Source organism: Setaria viridis, chromosome 9, assembly GCF_005286985.2.
Source record: "Setaria viridis chromosome 9, Setaria_viridis_v4.0, whole genome shotgun sequence".
NCBI lineage: Eukaryota > Viridiplantae > Streptophyta > Magnoliopsida > Poales > Poaceae > Setaria > Setaria viridis.
This window is the reverse complement of record NC_048271.2, coordinates 36,230,352-36,251,387: the sequence shown is the minus strand read 5'-3', so window position 1 is coordinate 36,251,387 and position 21,036 is coordinate 36,230,352. Positions and strand designations below refer to the sequence as shown.

Sequence of the window (21,036 nt, the reverse complement as noted above, 5' to 3'; positions counted from 1 at the left end):
CGGACTAAAATGCAACGGGTACTAAGTTTCGAGACGAATGCTGAGTTTTCTAGTAGTGCGAAGGATAGTGTTGTCACTAACTTTTCCTAGCTACAAACGGGCTATGTGTGGCTCACAAGTTGCGTACCGCCATGCTATGTACTAAGACAGTGACTGTCAGTGGCGTCACTGACCACTACATAGGAACGGACACAGGAGCATGTAATGTTCAGGGTGAGCCATTCCGTCCATTTGGTACTGCATGTGTGGCTGTAATGAGGTCAAGAGCCTAGCTACATTCTCTTTCAAGAAAATAAAAAGGTATGTATATTAGCATCATTCCAGGATGCACTCAGACCAAACATGTTTTACTCATGGACTAATATAAATACTAGTCTTATAGGTCTCTACTCATGCTCGCCAGTACTCCCTCCGATTAAAAATACATACCGTGGTATTTTTTTTAGCCTTCTCAATTATTTTCGAAATTCATGTCGTCTTAAATCCTCTAGCCACTTTTCCATCTTTCCATCCTTTCTTTCCCTTGGTAAACCAACGATATCATCTCAGATATACTATTACAAATGAAGGGTAACAAAGTTATTTGGCCCCCATTTTTTAGCCATTGCGCAGAACTCTAAAACTTCATATACTAGTATTTGAACTAGCCAGAGCAGCGTGTGAAACACGAGCCATGCGCCCATGCATGCGCAAGGACGCGTGTCGCCACACGCGCACACAGGATGACAGGAGCAGCAGAGCACAGCTAGCGTGCACGCGCGCGCGCAGTGTTGTGCACTTCCCTGGACGCGCGCGCGGGGACAAGTGTCCGTCCGCTGCGCGGTCCGTGGAGTCGTCGCGCGGCGGAGAAAAGACGAAGTTGGATTGCTTCTTAGCTCAGCATCATTCGGACCCCAAGCACCTTTACGGCGATCACACAGGCAAGATTACGCAAGATTAGTGGAGGCGGCGACGTCCGTGGCTGTGGAGATCCACGGCGTCGACGTCGGCCAGCGCGCGCCTCGATCGACGCCTCTCGGCGGGATCCTGTGGCGGAGGGCGGGCGAGAGCTACGGCACTGCACCACCCGTTCCTTTTCCGAGACGATGATGGCACACGTCTTGCTAGCTAGATTGGACCGGGATCACCCTCAGGAATTAAAGGAGGAGCTGCACAACGATCGCACAACGGTGCACGATCGATCGAGCAGGCGAGAAGAAGCTAGAGCCGCCATTCCTCAATTGCATGGCATCAAGGACACGAGATGGATTGTATAGCATCAGGCATCATCATTGAAGCTAAAGTTAGAGATGTTTTAGAAGGAGCTAGAGGCTCTATTAGACCCAAAATTCGTACCCGAAAATGATGAGGACTCCAACTAGTTTCTAAAAGGTTATTGGTCTCAAGTCTTAAATAATGATCATCGTGCAAAGCCACTCCTAGTGTGAATTTCACTTATTAAAATATGATGTAATGTCATTATTTTTATGATGTGTCAATGTATTAATGAAGAGAGATAAGAATGGGGTTTCATCTTGGAGTATATTATTTCCGCGACTATAGAACACAACGAAATTGACATTGGGAAGCTAGAGGTTTTTTTTTGAAACTTAGTGCTAGAGGTTTTAAATTCAACCAATCCTATGCATCGCAGTTAAATGTTATAAAATGAAATTATGTATTGAAGGCCTGGTTTCATCTTTAGATGACGTTGCACACCAGCAAACAGCATCCCACTTTAAAACGGGCTAAATGAATGTCAAAAACATCTGAAAGCGCTGTAGCTAGTCCCATTTATGATGGATAAATCAAGAATCAATCAAGACGTGTCCACGATTTGTACTGTGCGAATGCAGTCAAGTCGCCGGATCCGCGCGCGGTAGTAGCTGGCTCCATCGGCCTTATTCCCTATCTGCCTGAGCGGCCGTATTACGTCCACAAAATCTCCCAGGCTCCCACTGGCCAGGCAGCTGCATCCGCGTCGTTTTCGCGGCAGCGGCGTGTGAACCACATCGAAAGGAGCGCAGGGCGAGGCAAGCAGGGGCAGAAAGGAACGGCCCGATCCAGCTCCTCCGGCAGCCATGTACCCTGGCCACAGCTGCGAGCTCCGACTTTTCCGCAGACTCGTTCAACCAAACCCCCGCGCGCACCGCGGCCCGCCGCCCCCCCCCCCCCCCCCCCCCCCCCCCCCCCCCCCCCCCCCCCCCCCCCGGGGCATGCCGGCATGCAGGAGGAGGATACGTGTCCCGAAGCGAGAGCACGCAGCGATGCAACGAAACCCGCTCAGCATCAGGTCCCGGCCGGCTTCCCCCTTTCGTAGGATCCCTTGGGCACGGCGGGCTTCGGCCGCCTGCTCGCTGCCCTGCGGCTTTTGCTGCGCTCCCGATCAAGCGGATAAGAGGAGCCGATGCCGAGCGAAAAAGCAAGGCGAAAGCAGCTAAGCAGAGCGCATATTCGCTTTGGCGCGGGGAGAGCGACGAGGCTATGGAAAAGGACACGCATCGGGGAGGGGGAGCGGGAGGGGAAGAGGGACCGGAGAGAGGCCGGGGCCCCGCGGAGTCCGGCCGACGCCACCGACGCGCATCGCATCGCATCGCATCGGCGACATCTTGCGGCGAGGGATCGCGGGGGCACGCGCGCGCACGTGGGGTGGCCGGGGCCCCGGACGGATCAGTTACCTGGTCCGTGTCGCGCCACCGCCGGGCGGCTCGGGGGGTGCGAGGCTGAAAGCCTGCCTGAAACCATCAAAGGAGGCGCGCGCTAGCTGATGCTGATCCGTCCCCCACTCTCCGGATACGCGCTGTTGTCGATGCCTTGTTCCATCGGGTGCCGGACTGCCGGTGCAGTCGTTGTAGAGGCGATCCCGAGATGGATGCTGCCTCCGATCAAAAGATGGGGGTCCGCAGCGTGCAGGTTGGCCGATTAATTGGCACGTGTCCCTTCTCCAATGAAAGGATACGCGCGTGGCTGAGCCTACGAAGTACTCACACAGTTCCACACAGTTCTATAAGTAATTTCAGCTTTTTTAATCAAACTATTTTATATTTGATCAAAATGAGTTAAATATACTAGCGACTCTCGAACTTGTCCCGCTGTACCATTTAGGTCCACGAACTCTTAAAATCGAAATTCAGTACCCTAAACTTGTCAAGCGATTCACCGGAGGTCCATACCTCTTTGCTAGGCTGTTTAGATCTGACGTGGCGTGTCAACAAAACGCCGTGCTATCATTATTATGCAAAGAGGCCCCTAATTTCTACCATATCTTCAGTCCAGCACTCTCTTCGTCTTCTCCCCTCCCCTCTCATGCATGCTCGCGCCGCCGCCGCCGCTTGGCAACTGCTCCCCTCCCCTCGTGCTATCTGTGTTGGGCTCCACCGCGTCTGACCACCTCCTCCATGCATAACTGCTCACCTTCTTCTTAGCTCCCCGGCACAGGGTGATTCGACCTCCATGGCTAGTGTCATGGATGCTCCTGGTAGCCATCTTTATTGGAGCTCCGGTGAGCGGGGCACGGGCCAATAGAGGGGGGAGGCTCTAAGGATTTCATTTGAATGTTCACCAGTACTCATAACACCGGTGGCGGCGGCACAAAGGAAAGGGCAGCGGGGCTACTTGGCTCGGATATGGCTGTCCAAGGTTCTATGTACTGAGGTAGGGCCGCTGGTCTCGCGCATGCCTGTCATGCAGCTGCAGGTGAACAAGTGATGTAGCACCAGGATGCGAGAGGAGAGAGAGGGTAGGGGTGGTGCCCAAGCCTGACCGTCCGTGCCTATGCCATGGAGCAACATTGAGCAGGAGAAGGAGATGGATAGGGAGGAGCTCAATGTGGCTGCCATCTACAACTGTCGGTCAAAATCGGAGGGGCTGATCCAGAGTGCTATCACGTCGGCCCATCTCTGTGGCGAGCTCCACGCCGCCCATCCATGCCGGATGCGTCCGGTTCGCAACTTCACCGTGCCATGTCGTGCTGTCCCATATGCCCATTGCAGGAGGTCGATACTGCCCGGCCCATGGAGCATCACTAAATCCACCATCGCTCCACCGCAGGGCTCTAGCGAAGTTCTTCGCCTCTCGTCTCGGAGTGGTCTCCACCGCCGACGCAGAGAAAGAGAAGGGAGCGACAAGATAAAAGGGGTCAATTCTGGAGAGGAGAGAGAGGCCGAGGGGGGTTGTGCAAAAACAACTGCCACGCAGGCGTGCCACATCAGCAAAGGCATGCTAACGAAGCGATATGGACCTCTGGTGAAGCACTTAACAAGTTCAGGGTGCCAGATTTTGATTTTGAGAGTTCTTGTCCTAAGCGGCATAACGGGACAAGTTTAAGGACCGCTGGTATATTTAACTCGACCAAAATTATAGAGAGGATCACAAAGATTTAGGCACCGAATAGGTATACTATGAAAATATATTTAATGAAGAAACTAATAGAACTTATTTGGTATCATGAATGTTAGTATTTTATTGTATAAATTTGGTCAAACTTGAGATACTTTGACTTTTAAAAAAATTAGAATGACTTATAATTTGGAATGGAGTGACTTTTAATTTGGAACGGAGGGATGTACAAACTGGAACGTAAGCGTGCGCATTCCGAAACAGGAACGGTACACCGTACTCGCCCCTCCTGTGGATTGTGTGGCCTTCTGGATCGTCGATCGATCCCTTTCCTGCCCCCGCAGAGCACTGAGGTCAGTAGGTCACTACTCGTTAATCACATCAAGCTAATAACCTGTTGATCCACCGGTGGTGGGAGGTCACTGGTATCCACATGCATATTCCGTGGGGACATTTTAATATTTGACATCCAATTCATAAGTCTTTCAAGATTTAACATTCATATCATAATGATGAAGGGTTATTCTAAGTCATTAATATATGGGTTAGGGTGTTAAATCTTGAAAGGCTTACAAATTCAGGGTTAATTTTCCAAATTTATCGCTCCGCGTGCGGCCGGCCGGCCTAGGAACCTAGCTAGCGCGGCCTAGCGCCCAAGTGCAGTGCCGAACACAGTGCACGCACCTTTACCGCTGCCGTACGGAAACGGACCCAGGTTACCACAGCCACTAGCTCGATGGCTCGATCCATCAACCCATCAAATCCGAACGACCAACCCGTTCGGACACAGCCTCGCCGACCTGCACGCCTCTCGTTCACTCGCTTACCAAGCCTAGCTACGGTGCCTACGAATTGACTCGGCACATGCTTGTACCACAAGACCACGAGCTTCCTCGTCGCGATCGCCGAACGCGGCCGCCCGGGATCGGCAACGAGCGGCGCCCGGGCGGGCACGCAGGTGCGAGCGCGCACGTCGTACGGGCGAAACCGATGCCTCGCTACCTCACGAACCGCGCGCCGTCCCTCACTCCGGCGGGCGGAGCTAGCCAGCAGGCCTGCGCGGCCCGGCATGTGCACGTGAACGCACTGTTGCGCGGCGCGCGCTCCGACGCCGGCCCGACGCGATGGACGGGGGGCCCTTTCGTTTAGCTCGGTGCGCGCGGGCGCGATAGGGGTGGCGTCACGGATTCACGGTACGTGATCTCGTGTCGGGTGGACGATCACCTCCGTCCGAACGCCTATCACGGCCAACCGCAGACGCATCCGTGGCCCGTGGGGATGGTTGCACGATTCTGTTCGATGCTCCTCTAAACCGCCCTGTGCATTGTTTGGTTCCAACCCAGGCAACCCGCCGAACCAGCCAGCCCATCTAAACCGCCCTGTGCATTGTTTGGTTCCAACCCAGGCAACCCGGCGAACCAGCCAGCCCATCTAAACCGAAGCTGAGGGAACAGAGAACGGAGCGAACCACAGCGCATGGCGCCGGCGACCTCCCCTGCTGTCATGTTCATGGCAGAGCAGGTTTAACCCGTGTAAACCGGTGAAACCAAACTGTCAGCCGTGCGTTTCTTGGATCTATGTGGTGCAATGCACACAAACGTACGTATATGTTTGCTGGATTTTATATGGAAGGAGACCAATGAATTCAAATGTACACAAGCAGACTGTTATAATGTACATGGTGGTTCTGCCAGCTTCCAGAGTTCCTAAGTTCACAATTGCAACCAATCCACGGGAACCAACGCAGATGCCCAAATACTTCCAACCACAAACAGGCAATTCAGCCTTCGTGTGCCTTTCTGTAGGATGCTTCTTCTTCCTGTGACAACCAACAACCAGGCAACTGCTTATCAATGCCAGTGCACAAATAAATAACAGGGTGCAAGTCATAAAAGTTTGAGCCAAACACTTGACTTGGGCTCGTTGATAAGCAAGTGCACTGTCTGGCGATAAGAGCTTATGCGTACCTTGGATAAACCAGTCATGAGCTTGTACTGCCCAGGTCGAAGTCCATTGTGTAATCATACTCAATTGTTGGTATGACTGAAGCTATGAATTTCAAAAATATGAAAAGATACCTATTCGGAAGAGGAGGTAGAAACCGTTAAAAGAGGAGGGTGATGCTTTCATTAATTGTGCCTTTGAAAATTGTTAGCAACATAAAGAGTATTACTTGTCAACTTCTGGTTCAACTCCTCGAGACACAAGGACGTCAACTATCTTTTTCATCACATCTGCATGTTTGCATGGGTGAACTGAAGCATGCCTTCCTGCTAATAAGTGGGGATGGTCTTCAATAGTCACCTGCATCAATACATCGTGTTATGTTATAACATCTAGGCAACCTGTACCGCAATCCAATAGAAGACAACTGTTTCACAGATAGAAAGAGGAAAAGGTTAATTAGAAAACTGAGAAAAGAAGATGATGGATGGACAGAGGAGGCAGAGAAAAAAGAACTAATCATTAACTACTTTTCAAATTTATCCTCTATTGCTGCAGGTCCACCTAACAATGTTATCCTTGACTGTACATCATTTTTTTTTACCGAAGTCAGCAGGGGATTTTTATTCCAGATCCGTTTTTGGCTCCCATGGGGAGTTGAACCCAGACCTACTGGGTGCTACTTGGGTGCTCTAACCACTAGGCTAGAGACCCTTTCACTTCTGTACATCATTTCACCCACCCAGAATGCCTTTGCCCCTGGCAGACTTATCTTGGACAATGTTCTGTTGGTCTATGAGTTCCACAGGCTATGCAGCCTTAAAGCTCCACATGAGCAAAGCTTACAACAGTGTTGAGTGACATTAGCTCCGTGATATGATGATCAGGGTGGGTTTTTGACTTGATTGGATAGACTCGGTCATAAGATGTGTATGTAGAGTACAGAGAATAATTCCTAGACGTAGGTTGAGATAAGGTCATCCTCTTTTACCCTACCTTTTTCTCTTCTGTACTGAGGGGTTTGGTTACTCTTGCTAAAGTTTAGCAGCTAAAATTTGCTAAACTTTAGTTGCTAAACTTTAGCAAAAGCTGCTTGGATACTCTTGCTAAAAGACATTTAATGAGCTGTAAAAAGACCTATCTACCCTTATTAAAGGTGTGCAGGAGGGGGAGACAAGCAATAAATGAGGTGTATAGGTTGTCCAGCCCACCTTTTAGCAAGTTTTAGCAACCAAAAACTTGCTAAAGTGCTAAACTTTAGCAACTCAACTTTAGCAAGGGTGTTTGGCAGTTTAGCAGCTAAAAGTTGCTAAACTTTAGCAACTAAAGTTTAGCAAGGTGGAACCAAACACCCCCTCATACTTGCTAAATGATGCTGAAATGCAAGACAAAATCAGTGGTATCAAGGTTTGCCAAGCAGCACCAAGCATCAGCTACATATTGTTTGCGGATGACTCCCTCCTTAAAGCTGATATGGCAAATGCAAGGGAAGTGGACCGAATTCTAACTATATGCAGCTTCTTCTGGACAAATGATTAACAAGGATAAATTTTCAAGCATGTCCAGCAAAACACAAGAGATGCACAGAATCAAGCTATGATGAGAGCACTCCACCTGGGCAATGAAGCGAAAAACAAAAAGTATTTGGGTTGCATGTTTATATAGGCCCTCAAAAACAAAAACTTTTGAATTCACTATTAAAGATAAAAGTGTGGAGGAGGATTTAGGGCTGGAAAGAAAGGTTGCTCTCTTATGCCAGTAACGAAATCCTTATTAAAGCAGTGGCACAAGCTATTCCTCTGTTTCGAACTTTTGATCTGACTAAAACATTGTGTAATCAGATAAGCACAACCATTGCAGGCCATATCTTTCATCGTCTGATGCTTTTACAAACAATAAACTGTGACAAGCAAATAGTTATTGCAAGAATTGTCATAGAAACTGATACCATGGTGGTGAAACAAGCATTCACGAGCTCCGAATATGACTTGGCTGAAATGTGCACTCTCTTTCGGGAAGCAAAGACTCGATTGCATTTCATTGCAACGAGTATGAAATTTCACATTGCCCAAGGGCCTGTAATATGGTGGCATATCATCTGGCCTCTTATGGCTCATTGTTGGATGAGGATAGCCAAATCTCTCATTTGCTAGCGATTTAACCACACCGGTTCTGTAATGGAATCTTTGTATTCCATCTCAAAAGAGAAAAAAAAAGAAAAGAAAAGTGGGACCTGCTTCTGACTCTAAATAATTATCTTGAAATTTGAATGATATGTGGATAGCTGCTCTAAAAATCCATAAAGCAATAATACAAAAATACGCTTACCGATTTTCATCTGGAGGATAAAACTAAATCCAAACTATAGGGTGCTACGATGAAATCATGAAAGTACCTAATTTCTAATGACCGTACCAATACAACATATTGCAAAATGAAAAGTTGAACTATATATATCCCAAAAACGATACAGATGTCTACCCTGTGACCAACTGCCGTGTGAAATTGCATTGTTCTTTTATTCTGATCATATAGCTCAAGTCTCAACACATTACCAGTATTAAGAATATTGACTATTGACATGATAGAAGTTATCTCATGTACGCATTCCATTTGGTATGTTTATCAAAAGAATGAATGGATAAAAATATACCGTTTTTCGTGCATGGTCTTGGCTGATATCTTCAAACACAAGTTCAGGCTTTAGTGGCATTCTCGACTGCAATGGAGAACAAATTAAATGAATCAAGTCCAGCTGCAGTAAGACCACAGTAACTACATGCAACAGTATGTACAAATTTACCTCATCATATCCAGTCAGCCAGACACGTGGAGTTTGGTAGTATTTGTCATACCTGCAATAAGATCATTAGTTACGCGCTTTCCAATTCAAGGATGGGACATAAGAAGTAAATAATTTTTTTCCACACAGCAAATGAACTGATTGGTTAATCTAATCTTCAATAATCAACAGTGGCAAACCTTAAAGACAGCAGCCATTAACTAGTTAGAAAACCAGTTGATTGTAATTTTTTTGCAAATCAGATGTGCCAAGTTGCCAATTATAATTCATCAGGCACCAAACATGCAGTTTGTGTAAATTTAAATCTCAAGAGGCCCAGCTATTCAAAACATAGAACTCCGCCGGTACAAACCAGAACATTATGCATTTGAGATGTCCGCCTGCCACAGCCATGTATATACAAATGTAACCTATGGCAGACTTCAAATAGATGTCACACTACACAATACACCAATCATAGTATGGTTGGACTAACCTACTGAAAAGAAGAATTAACCAAACCCTGTAGGCAAGATAAACGAGCTTACGTTATGCTAACATCATATGTTCTGGTACGAAGGATGTTGTCATCTTCGGGCTCTTCTGCGACAAAGTATGATGGCTCAGCAGCAACCTGTAATAAGAATAGAAAGGCAAGGCTCGAATCAGCAACTTTGTCAGCTTTGCTTAGCTCTGTCCAAGATAAAAAATTGTGATCTTCCTACCAAATTATCCCCTGTGTCTTCATAAGTGTCCATGTCAGGTATATCTTCCTCCTCCTCCTCTTCCTTCTTACCACCGCTGAAGTAAGTAGGAATGGACTTTATTCCATCAGATTTCCCAATGTCCAATGTATCCATAGAGGGTATGTCTTCCTCCTCATTGGTTTTTGATGCTAAACATTATCAATGGACAAAAATATAGTTTAGATCACATAATCCAAATAAGGTGCAACCGAGCAGCATTGATGAGGATAGACCTTGCACTCCATGCGTGGCAAGCCAGCCTTCGCCGTCATCATCATCATCGAGAACCACCTCAGCTCCTGCTGCATCATACTCTTCCTCAAGCGAGATGGCACGCCTTAAACAAGGCACTGGGAGCAACACAAAATTCAGAATTCTGAAGGCATGACTTCCCATAAGAGACAAGCTTTAAACAGTAGCGCCCCTATTTTTCCCTGTTTCCCGTGTTAATTTTTCAATTACTCCATGATTTTTCCTAAACTAGCATGTTTGATCCCATCACAGGATTGAGGAAGGAAATCTACCAATTCTACCCACCAATAACGTGCATTCTGCAATCCACCAAAATTCAATTCACGTAGATGGGAAAATAGATAGGAGCCGAATCCTGACTCAATTCAGTACTAGCAGCATACCATTCCGGGTGACGAGGAACTGCTTATCGGCGGGGAGATACGGCTTCCGCTTGCTTGGATCGCCCGCTTCCCTGCGAACGCACGCACAACCCAACCACCCACCAGATCAATCAGTCAATCAACCAATCAGACGCCATCCGAATCAGTTGAGAGGGAGGGAAAGCGAGGGGGAGAGGAGCGGAGGACGCACCAGGACCAGGTGGGGCACTTGGCGACGAGGTTGTCGCCGGCGAGGATGAACTCAGGGACGGAGAGGACGCCCTTCTCGAGGAACGCCGAGACGGTGCGCGGGCCCGTGACCCGCTCCACCGTGCCCTTGTAGAGCTCGTAGACCTTCTGCTTCACCTGCATCGTCGCCCCCTCGTCCTTCTCCCTTCCCTCGCGGCGCGGCGCCCCTTCTCGACGGAGATGAAGGGGAAAGCGGAGAGAAAGAGTTTGCTTGCGACTTGCGAGCCCTGCCTGAGCTGAGTAGCTGACGGCACGGCACCGATGAGGCTATGTTCTACGGCATCGGACCTGGACAGGTCCTTGCCTGGGCCGTTCCACCGTAGGAGGTTGTAGGCTGGAGACGGACTCGGCCCAGTGATATATTGGCTACTGCTCAAGATATGTCACCAATCAGGGATCAGGGTCATCAGATTCGTATCCTTGCAAAAATTCAATCCAGAGCTACCCTTAAAATGTTATATCCATATGTAAATATGTTCAGAAAATTACGGTTATTCATGATTTACATATTTGTGCGGCCGGGTAAATTGAGGTTATGCCAACGCCTATTTGCAAACTTTAAAATTGTGATGAAATATGATTGTCCACAAAAATTTTCGCCAGATTTGAAAAGAAACCGGTTACAGAAATTAGCAAGAGAGTCACTTTTAGTAGTTGCCCTACTTCACATATGGTCCATTCACAGCACCGACTTTTTTGTTTTTTTGGCCCTTTTTGCGAAAAAATTTCACAAATAGGCCCCTGGCGAAACCAATTCCGAAAATGGACCCTCGGCTTGGCGCCAGGCTGGCTGGCGCCAAGGTATAACGTCTTGGCGCCAGCCATCCTGGCGCCAAGGTCCCCACGCCCCGCCTCCGACGTGGCGGGCGCCGGCTGACGTGGCGCGGAGGCTCGGCGCCAAGATCCGTGGCGCCAAGGCTCGGCGCCAGGATGGCTGGCGCCAAGCCTTGGCGCCATGGATCTTGGCGCCGAGCCTCCGCGCCAGCCATCCTGGCGCCGAGCCTTCTACCATAAATACCGCCCCTTCTTCCTGCCCGAGAGTTCATCCTCGTTGTTCTCCACTCTCTCGGGTAAAAACTCTCCCTACTTCGTCCTAGACTACGAATCGACATTGTAGCTTAGGAAAGTTTCATTTCATCCGTGGATCCTGAAGAGCAAGGTATCCTCTCTCCGTCGTACCTTTTTTCACATCGATTCGTTATATATTTCTTGCATTTTTGAACTTAGGGTTTTCATGCAAATGTAGGATGCCGAGGCGTGGAAAAGCTAAGAAACTAAGGTAATCTCAACGCCCGTAGTTATGTTATATACTCATTGTTGTGTATCAAATGTAGGTTTATTCCTAAGTGCGTTTGATTCATAGAACCAAATAAACAAAATTGTAGTTATGGCGCTAAGAAGACCGGAAATGCGTTCGATCCATTGCCTCTGCCTAGTGGTGTTCCAGTGCCGATGTGCTTTTGCGGCGATCCTTGCAAGGTAGCCAAGTCCGAAGAACATGCCACGTATAGGCAGAGGTATTGGATGTGTTCCAACTTTGCGTTTGAACCTACACTTCGTCAGCGCCGCATTAACATGTTGGTAAGGAAATGTTGTTTTCTTATAATTATTGTCCATAATTTTTTTGTTTTATAACAGTTGCTTTTGTTGTAGACCCCTCCACCGCTATGTGATTTTGAGCAGTGGATCGACACTGAGATCGATCCTGAAGATAAGGAGTTTTTGGAGTATATGATGCGCTGGGATGCAGAGAGGAAGGAGGTGTACGAGAAGAGGCTCGTAGAGGAGGCTGCGGAAAAGGAGCACAAGGAAGAGGAGGAAAGGAGGCGGGTTGCTGCAAATAGGGAGGAGAGAGAGAAGAAGCTTGAGCGGGCACGCCGAGCGAAAGCAGCGGAAAGGCACGAAGCGGGGGCTCCATGTCCGCACAAGGGTGTCTACGCTGAACTCATGTGGTATCATGCTCTCGATATCAAAATTGCGATGCCTAGCTGCTGCCACCAAATGAGAACATACGAAGTGGTACTGCCTTGGCCTGCCACAAGTGCACTTGAAATCTCGGAGAACTACCACATGTATCCTCGACTCTCGGATCTCACCGTCGGACGTTGTACCGCCCCTATGCTCCACCTGATAAGTTCCTGAGCCAAGATCAAAACATTGCACCTCATGTGTGGAAGCCCTTTCATTTGCAATGATGAGATGTCTCTTTGGTTTTTCAGCCCATCTCTCCCCAGCAACCTGCAACGCTTCTGCTTTTGCGTGTCTTTCATTGAACCACGCAACAAGCCTGTAGAAGGTGAATTCAACTATTGCGTTCACAGGCATACCACGTATCCCCAATAACAACTTATTGAATGACTCGGCCATGTTACTGCACTGAAACTTGTACCTCCAACCACCGGCGTCGTGAGCTCTAGTCCACTTATCCACATCTCTCATCAAACCAGCAAGCCAATGTCGACCTTCTGCATTTGTTGCGGTCCTTACCTGCTCCAATTTGCGCTGAAAGTAATAGTCCTCAAGCTGCCGTGCTGCAACTTGAAACAGATCAAAATTATCCTTCACACCATCCTTCCGAAGAAGGTTCTCCGCAAGGTGCCGAGTGCACCAACGATGATGCAAAGGTGCATAACCCTCTATCTGTTCTTGCACAGCATTAAGTATGCCCTGATGCCTATCGGATATAACGCCAACCTCCCTACCAGGACCAACCACATGTATCCGGACTAGTCTTAAGAACCACCCCCAACTGTCATTGTTCTCCCTCTCAACCAATGCAAATGCCAAAGGAACCAACATATTGTTCGCGTCACAAGATATGGCTATAAGAAGTGTGCCTCTATATTTGCCAATCAAAAACGTACCATCAATAGAGAAAACAGGACGACAGTGCCTAAAGGCTTCCACAGACTGAGGGAAGCACCAGAAAGCACGCCCGAATATCTGCCTCCCGTCCTCCTTCCAAGCATTTGGCTTTGGAATGTACTCATAATGCATGCCTGGATTCACCGCTTTAATAGCATTAAAAAGAACTGGCAGCTGCTCGTACCCAGACTCCCAATCTCCATATATCATCCTCCACGCACGCTGCTTAGCCCTCCAAGCTTTACCATAAGTTATCACATATCCTCCATAAATCTCCTCAACAGTTCTTATAATTGTTCTCACTTTCATGTTGGGTTGTTCCTTCAATATTCCCATCAATCGCTTCGCAATGAGGGTAGATGTTAGCTGCGGATGTCTCACTGTAAGCTCATGGTCAGCACAATTGTGTGGACCGACTACTTTTGTGATCTTCCACTTCCCGGTGATATTTTGCTTTCTTGCACAAACCCTCCACGGACACCGTTCCTTGTCACACAGAACTGTGTAACGGCGCTCCGCATATGAATGCAACACTTTATATGGTCTCTTCCGTATCACCGCAAAGGCTTGCAACCATCTCTTCAATGCGGGAAGGTCCTTAAATACCCTACCCTCCTCAATAACCATACTAGGACCAGCTTCAGGAGCTTCTAGGAGCTCATCATCACGTCCTTCTGCAAACGCCTGATCGGAAAGAGTCAGGTCGCTAAACTCATGAACTATCGGATCACGACGTCCGGGGAATATACGCCTGAACATCTCAATATCACTCTCTGTCATCTCCCCAACAGGACGATCATCATCAGAATCAAGATCCACTCCCATCTCGTATGCATCTTCATCATTCAAAACTTCAACACTATTAGAGCCACGAAATCCATCTCCACATTGCACTTGCGCATCAACTAGAGGCACATCCACATTTTCTGGAATATCTCCTGCGCCATCAAGTACAAATATGAGTAAAGAATAAGTGGATGGAACGAATGGATTATCTCGTATCAATAGAAACCGGTGAGACACTTACTCGGATCATTCTGAGTGAAAAGGAACTCATTAGGAGAGTCCGCCACATTATCGTCAATCCGACAACCATGTCCAACTACTTCATTAGGGGCAGATTCAGCATCGGGAATAGTAGGTGCAACATCCACGTTCATAACAGGTTCTTGGACGGGAGGATCGAAATGTGCCCGTTGACCCATTGGTCGGGAAAACCGACGAGGATTTCGGTCAACTCCCACCGGACGAACAACCACTTCAACACTTGGGGAATGACCATTCATAACCGTCCTCACATATTTCTCCCACTGACCTGCACACCGAATTGGGACTATCTTCCTTTGAATGTTGAGAGGGGAACCTAGGTGAAGTATGCCCTCGACTATGATTTCATCATTTTCATGACAATGTAACTCCTCCCGAGCCCTTGCAACCAACTCACTAAACGATGGTTTCTCATCGAATATGACAACCTCGCACTGCATGCCAACAAACTTAACACATCCATATTCATCCCTTTCCACAGTGCCTCCGTAATATATGCTCACTACGTTCTCCATCTAGTATATCAATATAACGACGCACAATTCATTTAGTCCATAATAAATTAAACATTCTAAGTCTACTAAATACAACTAACTAAATGTGTCACATATACTAACTAACTATGTCACATAATATGTACCTACATACTTACCTATACAACTACTTAACTAAATATCGTAATAACTACTTTACTATGCTATTAGTTATCATATCTAACCATTCTAATTTAACCTAAAAATTCTACCTATTTTATCATAATAATTAGTAATAACTAGTAATATCTACCTATTTTATCTAAAAATTCTACCAATCTATCTAAATTTAACCTAACTATTCAAATTTATCAATATTATAATTTTAGGTACCTCCTGGCGAGCCTCCTGGCCGGGCGGGCGGCGGCCGGGCGAGCCGGCCGGGCGCCGGCGGGGCGGCGCGTGGGGCCGGGCGCGGAGGCGGGGCGGCGCCCGGGGGAGCCGGGCGGGCGGCGGCGGTCCGGCGCCCGGGGCCGAGCCGGGCGGGCGGCGGCGGGCCGGCGCGTGGGGGCGAGCCGGGCGGGCGGCGGCCGGGCGAGCCGGCCGGGCGGCGGCGGGGCGGCGCGTGGGGCTGGGCGGGCCGCCGGCCGGGCGGCGGCGGGGCGGCGCCCGGGCGAGCCGGGCGGGCGCCGGCGTTCCGGCGCGTCGGGGCGAGCGGGGCGGGCGGCGGCGGGCCGGCGCGTGGGGGCGGGCAGCCGGGCGGGCGGCGGCGGCGGCGGCGGCGGCGGCGGCGGCGGACGAATGGGGCGCGGCTCGGGCGTCGGGTTGTTCCGGTTTGAAAACCAAACTGCGCAGAAGGTGCCGTTATGGTAAAAGGCTCGGCGCCAGGATGGCTGGCGCCGAGCCTCCGCGCCACGTCAGCCGGCGCCCGCCACGTCGGAGGCGGGGCGTGGGGACCTTGGCGCCAGGATGGCTGGCGCCAAGACGTTATACCTTGGCGCCAGCCAGCCTGGCGCCAAGCCGAGGGTCCATTTTCGGAATTAGTTTCGCCAGGGGCCTATTTGTGAAATTTTTTCGCAAATAGGGCCAAAAAACAAAAAAGTCGGTTCACAGCACACCATAACCAGCAGGCAAGCAAAGGCATTGGCAAAAGGTGCTTGTCCTGATAATTCAGTTGAACATTAACATCGGTTCTGCTTACACGCTACTCGACATATATATGTAAAAAGCTGCTGCTGCCCTGCATACTAGTGCCAACCAGGAGGGCGTTTTCTTCCACTGACTTATTTTTAGCACGTGTCACATCGAATGTTTAGATACTAATTAGGAGTATTAAACGTAGACTATTTACAAAACCTATTACATAAGACGAATCTAAACGGCGAGACGAATCTATTAAGCCTAATTAAGCCTAATTAATCCATCATTAGCAAATGTTTACTGTAGCAACACATTGTCAAATCATGGACTAATTAGGCTTAATAGATTCGTCTCACCGTTTAGATTCGTCTTATGTAATGGGTTTTGTAAATAGTCTACGTTTAATACTCCTAATTAGTATCTAAACATTCGATGTGACGGGAGCTAAAAATAAGTCAGTGGAAGAAAACGGGGCCCAAGTATACCATCTTAAACAGAATGTTGTATCCTCTTAGGGGGTGTTTAGCTCGCCTAGGCTAAATTTTAGCACCTGTTACATCGGATGTTTGGACACTAATTAGGAGTATTAAATATAGGTTAATTACAAAACTAATTGCACAACCCCTAGGCTAAATCGCGAGACGAATCTATTAAGCCTAATTAGTCCATGATTTGACAATGTGGTGCTACAGTAACCATTCACTAATGATGGATTAATTAGGCTTAATAGATTCGTCTCGTGATTTAGCCTAGGGGTTCTGCAATTAGTTTTGTAATTAACTCATGTTTAATCCTTCTAATTAATATCCGAATAACCGATGTGACAGGGCTAAAGTTTAGCCCTTGGTATCCAAACACCCCATTAAGTTATGTAAATGCAATACAGAAGAAGCCCTGCAGCACCTTCTGCAAGGCAAATGTTAACTCCATGTGTTACAAAAAATCTGAAAAGGATGTTGATTCATAGAGAAAGATCAAAATAAATGCTCAAAGTATCTAAATCAGGTTCTCATTCATTATATAGCAGGTTAAGGAGGTTATCCTTAAACGTTTGTACCATATTCGAACGACACACCCTGAATCTAGTTCAATATAAGCACAAAACCTTATGGAAATGCATAACCTAACCTAGTGCACAAAAACTGCATCCCAAGACTTATCCTTTCAAATATATTCAGACTCCAGTGTGATTAATGTACTTCATCTCTAAATGGGAGATTATGTGAACAACTCTAATGTTGGTCTTAGTGTGTGTGATAGTATGTATTGTGCTATTGCTGCCATAAAAAAGAAGAATTGTCCACATTGAAAAAAGATAAATCTGTTGTCTCGCAAAATAAATCCCAAAGTCTATACCTGTACGTATTGAGAGAAAAAGGACGTATTCTACAAAATAACTATCTAAATTACCCAACTTGGTTATAAATAAAAAAAATCCCAAAGTACTCATATGTATTACTGATAAAAAAATCCCAATTATGTGTCATCTGATCACAACTTAAAATGTTAAGTATAGGATGCAAGAACTATTTTTTTAAGAAAAAAACTGTATAGTGGGGAGGTCCTCATTGTGATAAAATATATTAAAAAGAAAGAAGGAACTATACAAGATAATAACAAAAGGGCCACCAAAGTACCCTAAAAAGGAAAGAGCTTCAAGAAACGCTACTGAAAAACTGAGCATTCGTCCCAAGGTTTAGGGGTGTTTGGATACCCCCTGCTAAACTTTAGCGCATGTCACATCGGATGTTTGAATACTAATTAAAAGTATTAAACATAGTCTAATTACAAAACTAATTGCACAGATGGAGTCTAATTTGCGAGACGAATCTATTAAGCCTAATTAGTCCATGATTTGATAATGTGGTGCTACAGTAACTATTTGCTAATGATGGATTAATTAGCCTTAATAGATTTGTCTCGCGAATTAGACTCCATTTGTGCAATTAGTTTCATAATTAGCTCATGTTTAGTCCTCCTAATTAGCATTCGAACATCCAATGTGACCCTACTAAAGTTTAGCACCTCGTATCCAAACACCCCCTTAGTACCGGTTGCATTTTAGCCCGGAGTACCGGGCCTAACGGATAGTCCCCGAGGTCACCTTTAGTACCGGGTGGAGCCTCCACCCGATACTAATTAAATGGTGACATTTAGTACCGGGTAGAGTTTCCACCCAGTACTAAAACTCCCATCTGCCACCTTATCCACCCCCCGCTACCGGCTGCTCCCGGCAGTCCTCCTTCTTATCCCGTGACCGGCACCTTATCTCAACCGGCAGACCCTTCTCCACCCCTCCTCTATCTCTCTCTCCTCTCTCTCTCTCAACACACCCTTCCTCTTCTCCTCTGCCTTCCCTCCCCTCCCCCTCACCGACAGTGAGGAGCAGCAACAGGGCGAGGTAAGACGGCGGCGGTGACGGTGGGTGGCAGGAGCGGCGGCGAGCAGGGGTGGTGGGAGCGACGGCCGGCGGCGGGGTGGGCGGGCGGGTGGAGGGTGTAGAGGACCGCGGGAGGCCGGGGCTGGCAGCAGGGCCGGCGAGGGATTTCAATTTTTTTATTTTTTAATATCCCTTTTGTACTGGTTATTTCAACCGGTACTAATGGCCCCCTAGTACCGAACTAGTAGTACCAGTTGCGAAACCAGTACTAAAGGGGTTCCCAACCGGCAGTGATGGGGCTTTCCCCGGTAGTGAAAGAGCTAAATAGGATAAGCTAAACTAAATCAACCCAGTTAAAGGAAAGGTTGTCTCTTGCTTTCTTTGATTCTGTAAGCTTGAAGTCTGGTCTCATCCACAAAGTGAGAGACCTAGGAATTTATGGATGGACGTTTCCCTTCGAAAATCAGTGCATTCCTTTACTTCTAGATATTCCAAGCAGCTATAATAAAAAGCTCCATGAAGAAAGGGTTTTGGGGCATGTCTTTTGCAGTCTTTAACATCCTGTAGAATGGAAGGTTGAGGTGCCATCGTAGGCCAATTTTGCTCCAGCAGGCTGAACTAAAGTTGCAGGTGAAGAATAGGTGGTAGGCAGTTTCCTCCATATTATTATTACACATTGCACAATTATAGTTGCCACCATTGACCATGAAGTTTTTCTATTTTAGAAGGTTTAAGCCATGAAAAGACTCTGAGTTTGTTGGTACACCTGGACTTCCAGATCCATAGGAATGGAGAGGGTGGTCTTATGTTTTTGAATGGGAAGTTATACAACTGTTTGGAAGAGTAGGTACTAGATCCCCATATATATTGCCAGAAGTCACGGATTTATTCGTGCACTTGAATCCCCTGAATGATAATCTGCAACTCTTGGTATTCTTGAAAGACTTCTTCAGATAGTGGTATATGAAACTGCTCTTCTATGGTGTTGTTTTGCAAAAAGTGTGCTACTGTTATGTGCGTGTTTTTTGCGAAGCTGAACAGTCTTGAGAAGGAGTTCTTCAGCAATCTATCATTCTAAACATCCAGAAGAGAACTGATTTACCATCACCAACTGTACATGTTGCTGCTCCTCTAAACTGATCATAAAGTTTTAAAATATCTTTCCACCAGAACGATCCAACTTCACCCGCTATGTGTGGGACTTCTCCATTTATGTAGTAGGTTTCCCACATTAACTTTACCCAGGTCACGTCTTTTTTATTATAGAATTTATGCAAGAACTATATTGACTAGTTGCGATGGAACAAATAAACTAACATTCTGCTGTAAATAAGGATTAGACTTCTTCATGCATCAAGTTAATTTCTTTATTTGGAGCTACATGCTAATGTCTGTACTCATTGAAAACAAATTGTCGAGAAGATCAAATCGAATCCTAAAGATTTGGCTTTGAATCTCGGTTACAAACTAGACTTTGTACTCACTACAGTTTGACTGAGACTACATTAATTAGTTCATACTGTATGAACTAATAGTATGCATTATATCTACGGCAGCCTTTTTCTTACAGTTGATAGAAAGAGATATAGCAAACAAGAAAAGGCATGAGAAAATTCTTTCAAAACATGCATCGCAGTTTTTGTTTTCAATCACATTACTATTTTTCACCAAAGGGTTGCAGTTGAGAAGGCAACTAGCAGGCAGGCGTGCACAAGATAAAAAATAGAGTGTAGATACAGAGAAAGCTGGATAAAAAATAAAATTCCATGGAGCACCAGGGCGAGCAAGCCGACAATAGTACTACATGCAGTCATGTACAATATTCCTAGGATAGGAGGTTTGCTCTAACAGTTTTATACATGCTTCTTTGCTTCATTATCACAATATGATCCAAAAACAAAAGCAAAATTATTTGAGGAATTGAGCTTATCTAATTACCTCACTATGTCCTCATCCCGGATAGGCTGTGGGCGTCGTGTTGACTGTGGTCACGGTCGCAGCGCTCTTGGTGGCAGTGTCAAGGACACTATCGTAGGTATTTTTGTCAGCTCAGTGTTGAATGTTGATAGATACTCTGCATGCTTGTTGGTTGCGCTTTGCAGCTTGGCCTTCCAGTCCTGAAAGGGCTTGATCAACGCTTGGAATTGGGCATCTTGTGACTTCCTGACCTTGTTGGCTAGTTCAGCCTTGGCGGCCATCTCCTACTCCCTTGCCTTGGCAACCTCTACCTTAGCGGCCATCTCCGACTCCCATGCCTCGGCGGCCTTGACCTTGGCTGCTTCCCTGACCTTGGCTAGTTCGGCCTTGGCGGCCATCTCCAACTCCCTTGCCTTGGCGACCTCGGCCTTGGCTGCCTCCCTGACCTTGTCGATCTCGGCCTTGGCAGCGGCCTCTGACTCCCTCCTGGCTTTTGGCGATATCCGCCTTGGCTGCCTCCCTGGCCTCGGCGAGCTCATTGCGGAGCAAGGTGTTTTCATCT

The 21,036-nt window shown here is 47.3% G+C and overlaps 1 protein-coding gene across 1 annotated transcript; it reads right to left on the bottom strand.

Moving 5' to 3' along the window:
* Positions 1 to 5,917: 5,917 nt before the first annotated feature.
* On the bottom strand, positions 5,918 to 10,966 carry LOC117839752 (autophagy-related protein 3). Its single transcript, XM_034720163.2, has 10 exons — positions 10,615 to 10,966; positions 10,425 to 10,495; positions 10,023 to 10,139; positions 9,769 to 9,938; positions 9,592 to 9,677; positions 9,065 to 9,116; positions 8,915 to 8,980; positions 6,491 to 6,621; positions 6,285 to 6,395; positions 5,918 to 6,136 (listed from the first exon to the last, which is right to left on the bottom strand). Exons 1-9 carry the CDS (start codon positions 10,773 to 10,775, stop codon positions 6,299 to 6,301), a joined length of 951 nt encoding a protein of 316 aa, XP_034576054.1. The 5' UTR covers positions 10,776 to 10,966; the 3' UTR covers positions 5,918 to 6,136; positions 6,285 to 6,298.
* Positions 10,967 to 21,036: the final 10,070 nt, after the last annotated feature.